At 36.9% G+C, this 18124-nt stretch overlaps 1 protein-coding gene across 1 annotated transcript in view; it reads left to right on the top strand.

Moving 5' to 3' along the window:
- LOC139725210 (MFS-type transporter SLC18B1-like) overlaps positions 1-13802 on the top strand; it is a 44683-nt gene extending 30881 nt beyond the window's left edge. Inside the window, exons 8-14 of the mRNA XM_071636301.1 lie at positions 4014-4156; positions 6681-6785; positions 7418-7509; positions 8745-8840; positions 10946-11020; positions 12065-12208; positions 13225-13802. Of these exons, the coding sequence (XP_071492402.1) occupies positions 4014-4156; positions 6681-6785; positions 7418-7509; positions 8745-8840; positions 10946-11020; positions 12065-12208; positions 13225-13303 (734 nt within the window). The 3' untranslated portion in view covers positions 13304-13802. The remainder of the gene's footprint in view (positions 1-4013; positions 4157-6680; positions 6786-7417; positions 7510-8744; positions 8841-10945; positions 11021-12064; positions 12209-13224) is intronic.
- The last annotated feature ends 4322 nt before the right edge of the window (positions 13803-18124 follow it).

Below are 18124 nucleotides of genomic sequence, written 5' to 3'. Positions count from 1 at the left end.
CACAAAACAAGAACAATTCGAACAAGAAAGAAACTCTCAGACACTGCATACACAAGAAATAATGAAAATTTGAATTGACATGGATCATTGACCCAAAAGTTTCCAAGATAATCACTGCCAATCAGTACATGAATATTCATGAAATTCCATAAAATTACATTATACCTTAAACCATTTCCGGGTATGAGACAAAAAGGAAAAAAAAAATTATCACATTTTCACTTTATATTTCACCTTTAACCATAATATTTCCAAAACGATTTCTGCCCACCAATACAAACATATTCATTTAATTCCATGAAAGTTCCTTGAACCATTTCCCAAATGTATATAAACAAAATTATTTTCACTTGGCGTTTGACATTTGACCTCAAGCCCCCCCCCCCCCCCCCCCCCCCCCCCCCCCCGGAAAAAAAAAAACATTAAGTAATACAAATACACACTAAGTTTCACAATATACCCTCCAGCATTGCACAAGCATGGGAAAAACAAAGAAGAAGAAATGCACATTTGGCCTTCATCTTTAACCCTAAAATTTCAAATATATATAACATAACCTAAACATAAATATTCATTAAGTTACATGAATGTACATTGTACCTTAAACCATTTCCGGGTATGAGGGGAAAAAAATTATAACATTTTCACTTTATGTTTGACCTTTAACCTTGATATTTCCAAAACAATTTTTGCCCATCAATACATACATATTCACTTAGTTCAATGAAAATTCCTTGCACCATTTCCCAGATATATATAAAAATATATATATATATATATATATATATATATTCACTTGACGTTTAACCTTTGACCTTTGACTTCACGGCCCGAAATATTCTCTCAAATAACATAATTAAACCTCAGGTCATTGATATACATAACAGGTTTGAAATCAATTTAAAAAAAAAAAGAATGTTTACCATGACAATGCTTTTCGTGACCAACACAATAATCATACCTTTCACATTCATATTTCAATACCGCAATGTACACCAACTTTAATTTCAGTTACTTCACAATTGCCTATAAAAAAAAGAAAAAAAAAATCTCATACAACTATTTCCCTATTTATTGTGAAGCATTCAATAACCCAATAAGATATGGAATTGGGCTTCTCTTGTACCTTTCTGTTCTACACCTCACAGTGGGATATTGTGTTGACCTTCTTAAAGATGAAGAGTACCTGGTCTGTCGAGGTGCTGGTAACCAGTGCCTGAATTGTTGTGACTTTAGCAGTGACTTGGCAAATTTGCGGCATACATCATGCCTGCGAGCCTCAAGAGACTGGAGTTGTGTTATCTCGAGAGCATTGAGATATGTGCCGTAGGATTCGCCTAAGATCACTCGTAGGGCTCGTTTTTGCACCCTTTCAATTTGGAGTGACAGCTGTTGTGTAAGACCCGGATGCCACACCGGGACAGCGTATTCAACCAGAGGTCTGATGTAACCTGTGTACACTTTTAACAAATCTTTCATTGGAAGTTTAAAAGATTTCAATGATCTTAACATAAACAATCTCTTACTAACCTTTGACAGCATGGCACTCACGTAGCTGTCCCACTTGAGGTTAGACTGCACAAGTACACCTAGGATTTTTACCACATCCACTTCAGCCAAAGTCTGGCCATTTAGACTACATTGTGTAGAAGGCAACTGGGTTTTACCAAAATCAACCCTCATTACATGACATTTAGAAGCATTCAGTTGCATGTTATTTGTAGTGCACCATCTGTCTAATTTCTGAAGGGTACCTTGCATTTCACCGACCAATCCTCGTTGTGTTGCTTCGTTGAATTCCGTTGGCTTCAACATAGTGCATGCGGCAATGCACACCTTGCTTTATCCAGTGGGTATATTGATGAAGCTGATGCATTAGACATACACACACACCAAACTTTTGAACTCCTTATGTGCCATGATGTGTAACCCTCTATGTGCCACATTACTCTTTGATTGCTACACGTTAATTCTTTAGGGAAACATTCTGGGGGTTCTTTTAAGCCATGTAACTTTCTTATAGTTCAAGCATTATGTCAGAAATCCAAGTCAGCAAAGTTGCAGAGGTATCCATTGTAACATCTATGACAAATCTATGGCTATGACGCCTTCAATGTGCCATAGCATAACAGGTGCTTTATTGGTCGATCTGTGCGCAGTTGTGCATTTGAAGAAGGTGTCATGCGAATTTGGCGAACCGTGGACTGAGGAGGACATGCCAATGTGGCGAACAATGAGTTAACCTGTAATGTATACAGGTGCTAAGCTTGACTTGCTGAGCTTTTTTGTCAGCAGTCAGTTATTTTCCATTCAAATGTGACCTAGTCCTAGATTAGGAATGCCCGCTGAGGTGTAGCAATGTGGCTAAGTCCAACAGAAAGGCCATGGTGACACAATAGGGTTAAGGGGATTAGGCTAAATCTCTATTCATCGACACATTGTTTCCAGACGTCTGTGCCAGTCGGATAGGTAAAGAAAATGCTGTATCGTGCCTGCCAGTCTGCTATTAAAAGAACATTAAGGGTGAAATGGTCACAATTTGGAGAAGATTTTGTACATTTTACTTTAAACCATTGAGGACGGTTTGATTTTGTTACAACCCGCATTTCCCATAGACACCTGCCCGAGTATACTCGGGACTCGTCCTCAATGGGTTAAGTTGCTATGGCTTTTTTGACTCCTACAAAATAAACTGCAACAACTTTTGCCATTTGCTACTATAGCCATTATATTTTCAGCTACCACTTCTGCTACTGCTATTGATAATGCCACTACACTATAATATTGTTAAAGTGACCATTATTGCGCAAGTGATTCACATGTTTTTAAATTTACAGATGATCATGACAATGAACGAGCACTTCAGACAACTGGCAGCTACCATGGGCTTGGGAAGCGTTATATTAGGAAAACTTTGAAAGAAATCTTCCATAGGAGAAAACATGTTTGACATTTTGCTACGGGGCAATTCCGCGGTTAGTAACGTTACATTTAAAGAAATTTAGATATTTATTTTTACTACTAAATCACCATTTATTCATTTCAAGTCAAAATCATCGTAAAACATGTTCATCCTTCCCAGGTCTATGATATAGAAAAGAATGAATACAGTCCAATAAATATTAGAATTGCTATGGCAACTAAAAGGGCTGGTTAGTAACGTTACGAAAAAAGGACATGACAAAAAAATCAATGTCTTGTAACAAAAAGTGTGCAAAATTTAAAGTTACTTCAAACAAAGTGTTGCATTAATTTCAATTATTGCATCATGACAAATGTTCACGCAAATATTTTTAGCAGTTCGACCGATAATTTATTAGCTAGACCCCCAAATGCATGGTTAGTAACGTTACGGTTAGTAACGTTACATTTGTCCGGAGTAATTCCGCTGGTCATTTCACCCTTTTGTAATTGACAAAATGTCACATGACTTCTAGAGTATTTAAGTATATTCATCTTTTACCTTTTAGCAAAAATTTCAGGAAAAAATTTCAAAGCAACCCACTGTAATTGGCATTTAAGTGAATTTCAGCATCCCCAGTCCCACATGTACATTTTAAATGATGGTTTTAGATCTCGCAAAATCAATAAATATGAAAAATAATATCTACTGAATTTGAAAGACCTTAGTGATTGGTGAACATCCAATGCATTAGTTGATACCTAAGTTAAAGAGTAAGATAAAGAGGCACATTTCTTTTATCCATGTCATGTCCACCTAACTGCGGAATTGCCCTACGACAGATTTTTGTCAGTTGTCTCTCTTTGTACAAATGCATCAGTAAGATCGCAACAGTGGTGCTTATCTATGATTTTAACAAACATGTTGGGAAAAACAGGAACCAGTGGGACTCGAACCTGTCATCTACTGCTTTACGGGCAGCGACAATGCCACTATCCCTGGTTGCCGACATTCATGTTTGACATTGTTAGCCGTCCTTTTCTACTTTTTGTTTGATTTAAATATTATTTTTTTTGTAATCAGTAATCTTCATTGTTGTTATTGTATTTAGTTCCAAGATCGAGTGATGAGAAAACTGGTTCTCTGTTGAGCGTTGCTAGGATACCAGCTGTCTGGATCATCTTGATTGTCTGTATGTGGGGGAGCGCATCACTAGGGTTCAGCGACCCCACCCTATCAGTCCATCTCACAAGTGTAAGTATCATATGGCTGTGTTCACTTCTCATCTAGTCATGCTCTTCCCATTAACCCAGTGAGGACTAGCTGATTTTGCTATAACACGCATTTCTCATAGACACCTGTTCAAGTATACTTGGGACTCGTCCTCAGCGGGTTAAACATACATCATCGGCTTAGACCAGCTCAGTTTGGCAAATCATCCCTTGGATGACAAGACCTCATATCTCATCTCAAAAAACTTCCTTACTCATTTTTGGAGAAAAAGAAATTGTATGAAAAATACTGATATTGGTTTTGCAACATGATAATCATTAGTTGATGTTATTGTGAAACAGTGTGTCTATATTATTTGACCTCAACTTTGGTGTTATTGTGCAAAAATGTTGTAAAGGTGATAACTTTATTTTTGCTCTCCTGAAAATTCAAGTTTATTGAGATACGAGATTTTGTCACCCCATGGGATGAGAATGACTTGTCATAGGGTGGCAGAGTCCATAATGCATTGGCGTTAGTTTGAGTCCTTGTGCCTCAGCTAAGGGATAATGTGTGTTATCCTGTACTCCTTGCTAGTGAGAGACGAATACATTCTATTTGAGAGAGTCAAGACTCTTTGTGGGTAAACGATCCGCCCTTGTTTTGTCATAAAAACGACAGAGTGCAAACCTGATAATGTGTCCCGTCCCCCCAAACACACACACACAGCAGAAAATGAGTGAGTAATAGAAACAAAATCCCTAGCAAGAGTAAGCAAACAGTGTCAAACTAATTTCCTTTTGATTGTGTCAGCCATGAGGGGACGTCGCCACATTACGCCTAATGATATCACAGACATTGTTTTGTGCCAAAAAACTGCAAAATTCTAAAGTGATTTGAGTAAATAATGAAGGATGTCATATTTGCCGACTCCACAATAAATCAAACATCAGATATCATGACTTGCACACGTCTGGTCAAAGTCTAAAAATATCTTCAAATGAAAAAAAAAAAGAAGATATTTTGGTTTCTCCAACTTAATAGCCTGATGTGCTTAAATAACATGATCTTCTGCATGTGGAACTTCGAATCTTGTCGCCGGCATTCTGTGGCCAGTATCAGGAAATAAAGTGGGACAAATGATATGTGGTGCTTGTCAAGTTATCTGTATAAAGTTGGATATCATAGAAGTAAGAATGATAGGCCAATTTTATAGTAATGGGAAATAAGACAATATTTTAGAGTTAAAATTTGCTGTAAGCATGTCGAATGCCATCTTGAAACTATATGAGGATGCTTGCCATTTGTAGAACGAAGTGTAAAAAGTTACTAATTGAAAGATAAAGTATAAGTTTCATCTTTTGTCTTTTTATGTGTAACTCAACCTCTTTTTAAACATTTTTTATATACACACACATCCACACACACATGCTCACACACAAACACACATTGAGAAATTTTGTGCTGTAGTTATTTTTATGTCGTACATAATGGGTGTATCTACCTGTCAAGCCTCAGGCTTTTACTGATACATCCTATTTCATTTTTCTTTATTATAATGCACTCTGTTTGTTCTACTGTATTTGTTTGCTGAAATATCTTTAAAAACATTTTTATACCTGTATATAGTATGAATGCCTGTTACAATGTATCTTACAATCTTTATCTGAAGAATGAAATAAAACGAATGAATGAATGAATTAATGAATGAGTGAATGAATGAATGTATGAATGAATGAATGAATGAATGAATGGACGAATGAATGAATGAATGAATGAATGAATGGATGAATGAATGGATGGATGAATGAATGGATGAATGAATGAATGAATGAATGGATGGATGGATGGATGAATGAATGAATGAATGTATGTATGTATGTATGTATGAATGAATGAATGAATGCATGCATCCATGAATGAATGAATGAATGAATGAATGAATGCATCCATGAATGAATGAATGAATGAATGGATGAATGAATGGATGAATGAATGAATGGATGGATGGATGAATGAATGAATGAATGAATGAATGAATGGATGGATGAATGCATCCATGAATGAATGAATGAATGAATGAATGAATGAATGAATAGATGAATGAATGAATGAATGAATGGATGAATGAATGAATGGATGGATGGATGAATGAATGAATGGATGGATGAATGAATGAATGAATGAATGAATGAATGAATGGATGGATGAATGCATCCATGAATGAATGAATGAATGAATGAATGAATGAATGGATGAATGAATGAATGAATGAATGAATGAATGATTGGATGAATGAATGAATGAATGGATGAATGAATGAATGAATGAATGAATGGATGAATGAATGAATGAATGAATGAATGGATGAATGAATGAATGAATGAATGAATGAATGGATGGATGGATGAATGAATGAATGAATGAATGAATGAATGAATGAATGAATGAATGAATGAATGAATGAATGGATGAATGAATGCATCCATGAATGAATGAATGAATGAATGAAGTCCTTTGTGTCATCATGTTTCATCTGATCTCATCTTCCTCTTCTCCTCCTCAGCCTCCCCTGAAAATCAAAGATTCCCTCGTTGGAGTTCTCTTCCTACTCATTGGGGGAACATACGGAGCAACGGCTCCCATCTGGGGCTATATAGCTGATAAGAAGGTAAGAAGAGCGCACTGAGTATATATGTGACCTTGCATCACAAAACCAACAAAAAGCTGTTAAAAAAGCTGTTATTTTCACAAACAGATATTGTCGCAGATGAGGAGGTCACAGACCTTTTCGCGAGATGTGTTCTTGATTTTGACATCAAGGCTGTCATAGGTGCACTAATGCCAAATTTAGATAATTTCACTTGTTATTAAATTTGCGGTCTGACTGTGATTTGCGAAATTTGTGAAAATCAAATTCTTGAAAAAAATAACAGCCTTCCATAGAAACATTTCATGTTTTGACCAAGAATACAATTTTGCAGTGTATGTTTTGAAAACTGTTCATACACAAGAAAAATAGCCGTAGCTTTGTCATGAAATTTACATCACAGCAAAGCTTGTAATATTTTTCTACAACTTTGCTGTACTGCATTTCTAGCATAGACGCTTGGAACTATAAAGAGTTACATGGCTTTGAAATACATAATGTTTTCAAAAGCGTTCATGCTTTCCACACATGGGTTTTACACTGTGGTGCACAAAAAGTTTAATATACCCTTCAAATAAAATACTGGTAGTTCAACCACAAGACATCTAAAGGGCTTGATGTTGAACTCTGGCATTTCTTGTCATTTACTGCAGAAAACGACGCGGATCATGATGGCGTTAGGTTTCTACCTCTCTGGTTTGTCCTTCATGCTGATTGGTCCAAGTCCACTTCTAAATCTACCCAGGTAAGACCGATTGTCCATCCAACCATACTGAATATGCTATAATTAGCCGGTCTTCATTTTCACGAATCGGGACTACGCGACGATTTTGCGAGTGGTTAAATTCGTGATCGTGGAGTACTGTACTGAACGGAGAAACTTAAGATTATACTTGTTCGTTACATTCAAATCGGGATCAGAATCATTATTTTTGCGTGTCTTTAATTTTCGCGAATAGCACCTGACTGGTGAAATTTCGCAAATATAGAAACTTCGTGAAATTTGGCGTATACAGTCAGGTTCAGTTATTAATCCCGACTGCAAATTAAGATCAGCCAGTGTCTCACTTCACAGTATTACAAATTACCTTTTTTTTTTTCTCTTGTAACCTACAGATGTTAAGAATAATGTTTCTAACAGTTCTATTCTCATTTCTTGAACTGCACCCTAGTGATGTAGACTACCCATTCAGGCTTTGTTGCATAAAAGATGATATCAGATTTAAGTCAGAAAATCATAAGACATAAGTCTCAGAGTACTCAATGCTGACAGACTGATACATGTACCTGACTAATGTTTGATTTCAAGCATCTTTTTATGCAACAGGTCCATGCAGTCCCAGGAAAGACATCTCCTTCTTAGTGACATCTGATTGCTTTCAGAGCAGAAGATAATAATAAGCCAACCTGAGTTGGGAATTATTTTGCCCATTAATATGCATGTAAGACACAATTACCAGATACACATTTATATCCTGATTTTGAAGTTTAAATATTGGCAGCCCTGAGATGGTTACAATATTTTACAAGACTATGGCATGTCACATTTGATGTAGGCTGTAGAATTTGATATGGGGTGGGACTGTTACAATCCATAATTATACCAGTATCATTTTATGACTTATGTAAGTTTGATGCAAGCTACAGAATATGATATCTGTACTTTTGTCTTTAAATGTTTGTATTCACAGCGTGATTTTGAAATACATGGAACTGTTACAATCCATGTACGAGAAATTAATGTCATAATCGTAATGTCATAATCTTCTTTCTTTCCTACAGTAAAGTATAGATTGTCATTATAGGTTTGATATGCAACTGTAGGCCACAGAATGTGATGTACATACATTTGTCTTAAAATTTTTTATTGTAGTTTGTTTTTTTTGTAATTGCAGCATAATTTGCAATACATGGGACTGTTACAATTTCTGTACCATCATATGCTTCAATGTCTTGGTCCTTTTTCTCTCTTTCCGACAGTAAACTTTGGATTGTCATCGTAGCGTTGAGTCTCATGGGACTCTCAATAGGTGTGGCCCTCATGCCAGCTTTCCTCGACCTGCTTATGTCAGCTAAGTAAGTTCACAGTCCACAAAAAACAACAGCAGCAACAACAAAAACAAGAGTAATCCCTTTTTTTTTCTTGTTTAGTTCGACGGTCAAGCTTGTAAGAGTTGTGTAGTCCTGCTCATGTCCACTCAGTAAGTTGAAACCACATGGACAACACGGGCGGATCCAGGAATTTCATAAAGGAGAGGGGGCGCAAACAATATTTCTGGTGCTACTTCCGGAGTTTCATCCCACTTTTTTTCTTTTTCTTTCTTTTGCTTTAACAACAAATAAAGAGGGGGCGTGCACCCGGGGGCCTCCCTCTGGATCCGCCACTGAACAAATGTTTGCGCGCCTTTGAGTAATTCTATAACAGATATATGGCATTATACATATGATGTGGATAATCATCATCATCATCATCAAAGCAAAACAAAGTGATAAAAAGAGATGGCAATAAGCGTAACAATCTTTTTTCTTGTCTAGTCTGTCAGCCAATCTTGCAGAGTTGTGTGATCCAGCTCATATGTGTGCTAAGTAGTAAAGTTGGCAAACCACAAACAAATCAAACAAAATGATGAAAGAAATTTGCAATAAGAGTAAACCATTCCCCCCCCCTTCCCCCTTGTCTAGACCAAGAGTCAGTCTGTATGTGACCCGCTACAACAAAAGGATCCTAAAGTCGCTGATGGGCGAGCCAATCATGGCCCAGAAAAATGCTATTTTCAGGCCTTTCCTTTTATCATTTAGCTTCGAAATTTTGGCAGATGATAGAAGATACATTAGACTACAAAATTATGTTGAAAACAGAAATCCAAACGTTTTGACAGATTTTGGTGATCTGACTTCAACTTTTCCTTTTGTTGTAGCGGGTCACATATGTTCTGAGTAATCCTGCTTATATTGGCTATGAAAGTTTGCAAACTACAGACAAATTAAAATGAAATAATAAAAGTCAACAGCCAGATCAAGGCACAACAAAGAACAACACATTTTTTTTTTTCACGAGATGTACTGTACACTTGTTGAGAGAATAGTGCTTCATAGGAGAGTTCATTTCATTTTTTCATTTCATTTCATTTATTTCATTTCCAACAACATTTTCATACACAAAATAACACAACATCAATACATTGTAGTAACAAAGAAAAATATGTGAAGTTGACAATACTACACATCACAAAAGCAAAGTAAACAATGAAAATTGAATTAAAACTGAAGTTGCAGGAAATCGAGGAGACATGTTAAAAAGCTGAGCTTGTATTTTGCAGTCTCCTCGTGGACAAAAAGACTAAATAACATCAAAAAGCAATTAGCTAGACATAATATAAAAGGTGTACAACACATACAGACCTATACATACATTGTACAAACAAACAAACAAACACAAGCAACCTCTCTTGTTAAAAAAAAAGAGAGAGAGAGAAAAACAAAGAAAAAGAAAGAGAAAAACAAAGAGAAAAACAAGGAAAAACAAAGAGAAAAACAAAGAAAAACAAAGAGAGATAAACAAAGAAAAATAAAGAAAGAAAAACAAAGAAAGAGAAAAACAAAGTAAAACAAAGAGAGAAAAACAAAGAAAAACAACAAACAAAGTGAGTTATACCAGTCGCTATAGTGACATATCTAGGTTTTACTTGTCACGTCTGGCAGTCAGTTTTGCAGGCTCTGTGTAGACCGTCAGACCACAGCAAGTAATAAAAGGCACTTTGCCTAATACTTGCTAAGCTTTTTTCATCGGCATCAGCATCCCATCGAGATTTGGCCTTGTGTGGGTTAGTCAGCCCACTGAGGTGTAGCAATGTGCCCTAGTCCTACACTACGGCCATGGTAACACAATGGGGATTAGGGGATTAGTTAGTCTGTGCTCATTGACAACATTATGTATTAGATTCAAGACATTGTCAACAGTTGGCAAAGAGAGCACTTTTGTCAGATAGTGAGCAAGGCTCAGTATTCGAGATTAATGAATTGTTTATGTTTAAAATGCATGTTCATATATTTGAAAAGCAGTCAAATCTTTTCATTTCAGTCAATCATATAAGCCCAGCTGAACCATAGATAAAGATATATTCAGTGTCGTATCATTAAAGCTTTCATCATACTGTATTTGTATCCTGTTTGTTGTTCAGGTGGTACGGCTTGCCGGACAATCTTGCTACACACGGAGTTATATCTGGTGTATTCAGCGGAGCGTTTTCTCTAGGGTAAGCCATGACCTGGGCACCGTTTCTTGATAAAACTTGTTATCCATGACAAGTTACAATAGCTGTTATAAGCTACTGAAATCCTTGCATCAGATTGGTTGAGAGCAAATTTGTCATAGAAATGCAGCAGTTGTTACTGCTATAAGTTTTATGAAACGGGACCCTGGTGTTCAATTCATGTATGGAGAAGAACTGATCAGTTTGAAATGTAGCTGCCATTTTGAATGCCATCATGGAAATTAAAGAGAGACTTCCTCAACTCGATGCTGCGCTCCTGTCGAAAGGACAGAAATAAAATGCGAGGATAGGTTTTGTAATGTCTTACATTTATTATTAGAAAAATATTGATGCAAATCAAAGAAAGATTGATATAACCAGACAGAGGAATTAGTGTATAGCCCTTATGAAGTCACTGATTTTTTTTTTTTTTTTTTGGTGATGTTACAACTTTTAGCTCAACTTAGCTATTGGCTCCAGTAAGGTACAGTGCACTCCCGTTATAATGAACATGGTTATAACAAAATTCTGGTTACAACAAAGTAAAAATTCAGGCCCCAACATCATCCACTCTTTTTCCTGTATTGTTAATTTTTTCGGTTATAAGAAAATTTTGATATAATGAAAGAAAACTGCCAGTCCCGAGGATTTCGTTATAACGGGAGTGCACTGTATTGCTATCACTTGTCACTAAGTCTGTTGTTTGTCTTGTGTAAACTTTTTACATTTTAAGCTTTTCTTGAAAATCCTGTGACAGATTTTTCATCAAACCTGGCAGGTTTGTAGCATCCCTAAAGAGTACCAATGGTAAAAGGATCTCAATTTGAACAAATGGGCACCATGCCATCCCTGGGGTTTATGAAGTTCTTGAATACCATACCGGTATGCCAATTCAGATACGAGGTCATGTCACCTTGGAGATACTATAGGCCTGACATATTTGAATGCTTTTAAAACCTTGTTACTGAGTGCATTTTATGCAAGTTTTTCCAGATGCAGTTATATATTGTTTCCCTCCCACCCCCCCCCCCCCCACCTGAAATGCAGAACTTTCATTGGACCAACAATAGCTGGCGCCCTGGTGGATAACTTTGGCTTTGACTGGTCGGCGACGTTATTTGCGGGTGGCAACTTTATAGCAATGATCTTGATTTGTTTATTCGGTGTTTGGGAGTATCAGTGTGGAAAAGGGTGAGTTGTACTTAAATTCCTTGATAAGTTTCTTTACAGATCCTTTATTTTTTTCTTTTCCTTCTCTATCTCCTCTTTTTTTTTCTACTATCTTCTCCCTCTCTATGAATATTGTCATCTCTTATTTTCATCTCTCCCTCTGTCCAACATCATATCTTCATATTTCTCTGGTCTTTTTCTGCCACCTACTTCTCTTATCATATTATGCTGATAGAGATTTGCCCTCTACATTTCAAAACTTTAAAAGTTGAAACATTTGCACAATTAATTTTCATGAGTCAAGTTTGGTTAGCATTGTTTGTAATTATGTAACAATGTGATAAGTACTTTGGCACATCAAAAATTCACATCTTTAAATGTATTGTACAAGTGGTATATTCTTTTATATATATTTTTTTGTTTACAAAGGTTCAGTCTCGTGAAAATATGTCACTTTACGTGATATTTCTATTAAGTTTAAAGTCAAGATACTCATTTACAGATCTTCTAAATGTAGGTGTAGTATTTCAAAGAAAACAATAAGTTGGTGTCTGTGTAGTTTACGCCTGCTGTAATGATTAAAATGGGGGTTGATATTCAATGTGAAATTGATAAATGCAACAGTATGTTGTTTCAGTAAAGCTTGCGAGTTTGAAGTACAGGGGAACTTTGTTATAACAAGCTGCTTGCACACCCTATTTTGATTTTCTGCACATTTTTGCGTTTGTCAAAGAGTACGTACAGTTTGGGTGGTAGAAGGTTTCACGGTGTACCACGTGTTCTTTCTGGAGTATGTGAGTGGCCCTGAAAAGGGCCTACCCATTCCCATACACCAGAAAGAATGCGTGGTGCACCGTGACGCCTTCTACCACCCAACGTTCTACCACCATGGAAGCCTTCAAAGATTTCACTCACAGTTTGGTGACCATCGATGTTTAGATTGACAGCATTGTTGTGTTGTGGAAAGAAGAAATACACTCATTTTAGTGCCAAAACCATGTCACAAATTTTTCTCTCGTCCTCTCTGTTTCTTTCAGGAGGCGGAAACCACCGCATTTGAGGGACAGTCCATACCCGGAAATTGTGGGTAGAGAGTCACCGGCTATAACGGCGTAGCCCAAAGGACAATTTCTGTGCAAGGCATGATTAATTGCCCTGCAGAGTTCAAAAAGAAGGAAGAGACGTCCAGAACTGAAAAAAAGGAGAAGGGAAGAAAATACCCATGGTCATGTCGTGTGACCTCCAAGCTCGCCCGCCATCTCAACTCATCATTTCTCTTGTTCATTTATTTGAGGCGAAACAAAATAAGATGTGACCGCCCAGCTCAAAAGCCACAAAAAGTCACAGATTATGATTATTTGTAATGGATTAAAATATGTCCTTTGGGTTATCAATTTTTTTTTTTTTCAGTTTGTCTTACCTGGGAGAGTAATCCTTTGTCTACATACTGTCAAAAATTTGGCAGCTTAAAACGAAATAAGAATTGAGATTCTAGCAGTTTTTGAGGGCCATATTTTTTTTGACAGATTCTGCTTTCACTTGGAAATTGATACGTCTGCACAGCACCCCTGAGTGACACTAATCTTTAGATAATCTTTTATCCCTTTTGTATGAATCTGCACCTCCCTTATTACTCTCTCTTATTTTAACCCTAAAAGGGCCGGGGGGGGGGGGGGGGGGCGGAATCCGCCCCCCCCCTCGACGTTTCGCGCTATAATTCTGTTACGCGAGAAGGCCTTGTCGCGAGGCTTCTTGACTTTGTTTGGTCAAGTCTCGTGCAACTTTTGAGACCAAATTTGCGACGTCCGCACATACTTTTGCGAAGCCACGCCCATTTTTGTAACGGAATGTCGCCCCAAAACGGGCACAATTTTGTGATTTTGTGTACATTTCCTATGGAAAACAGTGCTCTGTCGTGAAAGTCATAAAAACCTGATTATTTTTACAATTAATCACTTTCATTGATTAGTTTTGTGCTAATTATGGTAGAAAAGTGGTCAGTGACAATTTCCAATGAAAAAACAAAGAAAAAACAAAAGTTGAAAAACACAGAAATACATAAGAAATTCTGAAAACAATAAAACATATAAGAATTGAAATGAATTTTGGAAGTTTTTGTGATGTACAATCGTTGAATATGCTAAAACAGATTTACAGACCAAAAATTAGACTCTCAATGCTTTTAATTGTGACCGTGCACCTCAAAACGAACATAAAGTCGCACACACTGATTTTGCGTGAGGACTGAAAATAAGTGAAATGGGTCAACCTAGCCGAACTTGACTTTTTCATATTTTCTGAAAGAGCGGGTCTTCTATTACATTATGCTAAAATTTGGTATCATAAAACGGGCAGGAAAGTGTGTTTTTTTAGCAGTTTATCTTGAACATTTTTGGTAGAATAGTGTGATTAGGTGTGTCTTTAGAATCCCTTTTTCATTTCTGTAAAACCTTGTCCACACTCTTCATTTTCAACTCTAATAACTTTTGAAAGGATAGTGCTACTGCTTTGAAAGTTGGCATTAATTATGGACAGAATGTGTTTATGAGGCATGCTTAATTTCAGTTTAATCTGATAATCCCTTCATTGTTACTCTGGTGGTTTACTTCCTGTTTTTTGTCCCATTCATCGAATAGCCAGCATGGTTTGGTAAAGATTAAGTGCTTGAATAGACACTGTACTTCAGAGCCTCTTTTCTCAGTTCACACTTTTCCTGAGTTTGTGCTTTCTTTCCAATATTTAGATAGGTTAGGAGAGTCCATTTGATTTGAGTTATACATCATTTTAAAGCTTAAAGTCTGCTCTTTCAGAATATGGTCTTAACTAAAAATTCATGTCTGGCGACTTTTTGTTTGTTTTGAGGTGCAGGGTCACAATTAGGCTAAAATATGATCTTGAGCTTAACTTGCATAATTGAATAATTAAAATTAGAAATTGATTGTTTTAAAAAATCTTATGACATAATCTTGTAGATTATGACGCGGGTCTCACGCATGCAAAATTTCATCGCGATCGCGCCACCGATGGCCGAGATCTCAGGGGGGGGGGGGCGGAATCCATCCCCCCCCCCCCCCCCCCCCCGGCCTGAGCATAGCCAAAAAAGCCCGGCCCCTTTAGGGTTAATCAGTCTTATGAATTAGAGTCAAAATGGGCCAGAGATTTCCATCCTGGCAGAATCTTTGTCATTTTGCCTCTGACGAGAATTCTGCTAGGAATCAGAAGCTCAGGTCCCATTTTGACTCCATTTTACTTTATAGACTTGCCACTATTGGGTAAGTATTTTTTCAGCAGCTTTTTTTGTTACATATTTTAAAGTAGTAATGTTGGTGCAGTTTTAACATGTAATAGTATTTTATAGCTTAGAATTTGCCATACTGTATCAAACTATTGGCCTTTTTTTTGTGGGTTTTGAGCTGGGTAGTCACAAACCAAAAGTAACTTAAAGGCAATCAGTGAGTGTTGTCCAATAAACTCTTTGCTAAGAGTCTCTCTCTTTATGTAGGATGCATGCTGCTGTCGACACCAGAAGTGTACCATTTGTCAAGAATCGACGTGAGGTGTTATTATTTCTTGCCGTGTAAACTTGTATCCCCCTTTCAGCTGTTAACTCAGTATGTGCCACAGTGTAAACCCTGCTGTGTGGCTCTTTATTCTGAGACGGCAACACACTCTTGCTTCAGGAAAGCGTTCTGTTCTTTAAAGCCATATGACTTAACACAGAAATGTTTATAATAGCCATGCAATGAGCAAAGTTGTAGAGAAAATTCCAAGCTTTGCTGTAATATAAATTTTATGGCAAATGTATGATCATCATCAATTTTGTTTCTGTCAAATGGCCAGTAGCTACAGTATTGTCCAGGCAAGAAGGCACAACTTTTGCACAGACACAGTCATGACAGAAAGTAAGAATTTATTGGAAAAGCACCGAAGCTTTCATTGCACTGGGGCATTTGTTGATTTGTCAGTCGGTTTAGATGAGTTTGTGCATCTGAGCGAAATATGCGAACGTGGCACGCCGTCGACTGAGTAAGGCGTGCAAGCCTGGCACATAGAGGGTTACATGTAATGGTAACTCCACAAGCTTCTTGTCATGTATGTAGAAAATCTTGTTAGGTACAGGATAAAATGACACTTTTGAATGAGAATAGATTAGGAGACCCTGTGTATCATTACATACAATCATGATACAGTCAAACCTGTCTAGAGCGGCTACCCAAGGAAGATGAAAAGAGTGACCATTATAGTCGGGTGGCTGCTATAGACAGGTTGTCCAACTTCGTGTGCATTGCCTACATATACATGTATCACTGAACATTGCCCAGGAATGACTGGCTAATTGCTACAAAGCAGAAAAACATGCTGAATTATCAGCCTTGACTACAGCTCCATCGGGTCTGTGGCTGGTATAGACAGGTTAAAATCTACCGCGGGAAACAGAATTTGTGGCCGCTGGCTGCGTTAGACAGGTGGCCGTGGACTGTATTTCATATAATGAAATATATTCTCAATCATTCAACACCAGAGGGAAGTCAGTCTTTGATAAGACTTGTAGGTACGGTCATATCGTGCAAGAAATGCAAATCACATACCTAAACTAGACTTATACGGTGGGTGTCTATCTTGTGCTCTTATAACTGACAAGCTTTATCTCAAGTCTTACAAAATACACACACGAAAAAGAGACAAAAAACGGATATCTAACTAGCAAAAAAAAGAAAAGAAAGAAAAAGCACATTTTGGCACTGTCTTCTTTTTTTTTAGCCAGGGTAAGCCAAAATATATTTACAAATATGCACCCGATCAGATGATTGCAGCATTTCTAGTGACCTCATTAGAACAGAGTTTCTCTGTATTCTGTTATCGATTTGATTTTAGGCCAGTAAGAAGCAACGTTTCGCAGATGATGAATGTTAAAAAAAGAAAAAGAATCTTTTTATATAGAGAATACATTACTCTGAGATACATGTGTCTGACATGGCATGGAGACAATATGTAAAAAAAAAAAAAAATGTGCATAAATATCACTGCAACAACCTCGTATCCTACAGCTCTATAATTATTGTGATTTGCACATTTAACTTCGAAAAAAGACTTTGCTACCTCACAACCACATGCAAAACTGTAATGACTTCAGTTTGTGCTTGTGCAATGTCTTAGGGGCTGCATTTTCAAAAGAATGGCACCAAAAGGGTTTAGATTTTTTGTATATTTTCATATTTTTGTTTAAGTTAAAACAAGATGTGCATTCTTCAGGTGGAATTATTAATTTATTGATTGATTGATCCGGCATTATATTTGTTTCATTGGAAATTTTGAATTTTAAAGTACCCATTTTCCTTTGTACAGAAGCAGCTGATTTTCTATACTCGGGTTGAAGTAAGCTCACCCTCCCCACTATTTTTTAGTTTTTATTAACCCTTTATATGCTCTGAGTGCCGATATTAGCATGAAAAACCCCATATTGCATAGTGTTGCATACACTGACCAAGGACCCTGGAAACGAAAGGGTTGAATAAACTTTCTTACACACCTGGCAGAGTTTGAGGGACAAGGATCCAACACTGAACTTCTTCATGGGAAAAAGAAAATCACAGACATGCAGTGTTTCCATGGAAAATGTCTGCATTTATTCAATTGTGAAAGTTATATTGTAATATTGCTATTCACAGTGTACAGGACAGCTGATCATGACTTTGATTAAAGTTGAATAATTAAAGGACTGGAAAATGTAAAGGTCTTGAACAAGATCATCTGCTGCAGAATGAGAAATTGATAATTTATTATCGCAAACTAAATGCTTTTGTTACAGATTGTATTCAGATGTAGTTATCATGCAGTTGATAGTGAATGAAGGAGAGATAGTGATATGAAATATCATATTCAAAGTGTATCTTAAGATTTAGAAAGATTGTGAGAAGTGTCATTTGCCCCAGTGAG

Source organism: Diadema antillarum, unplaced genomic scaffold, assembly GCF_040938485.1.
Source record: "Diadema antillarum isolate AM-2024a unplaced genomic scaffold, OU_Dant_1.0 seq00000024_RagTag, whole genome shotgun sequence".
Classification (NCBI taxonomy): Eukaryota; Metazoa; Echinodermata; class Echinoidea; order Diadematoida; family Diadematidae; genus Diadema; species Diadema antillarum.
The sequence above is the reverse complement of the archived record's forward strand: the minus strand, read 5'-3'. Positions and strand labels throughout refer to the sequence as shown.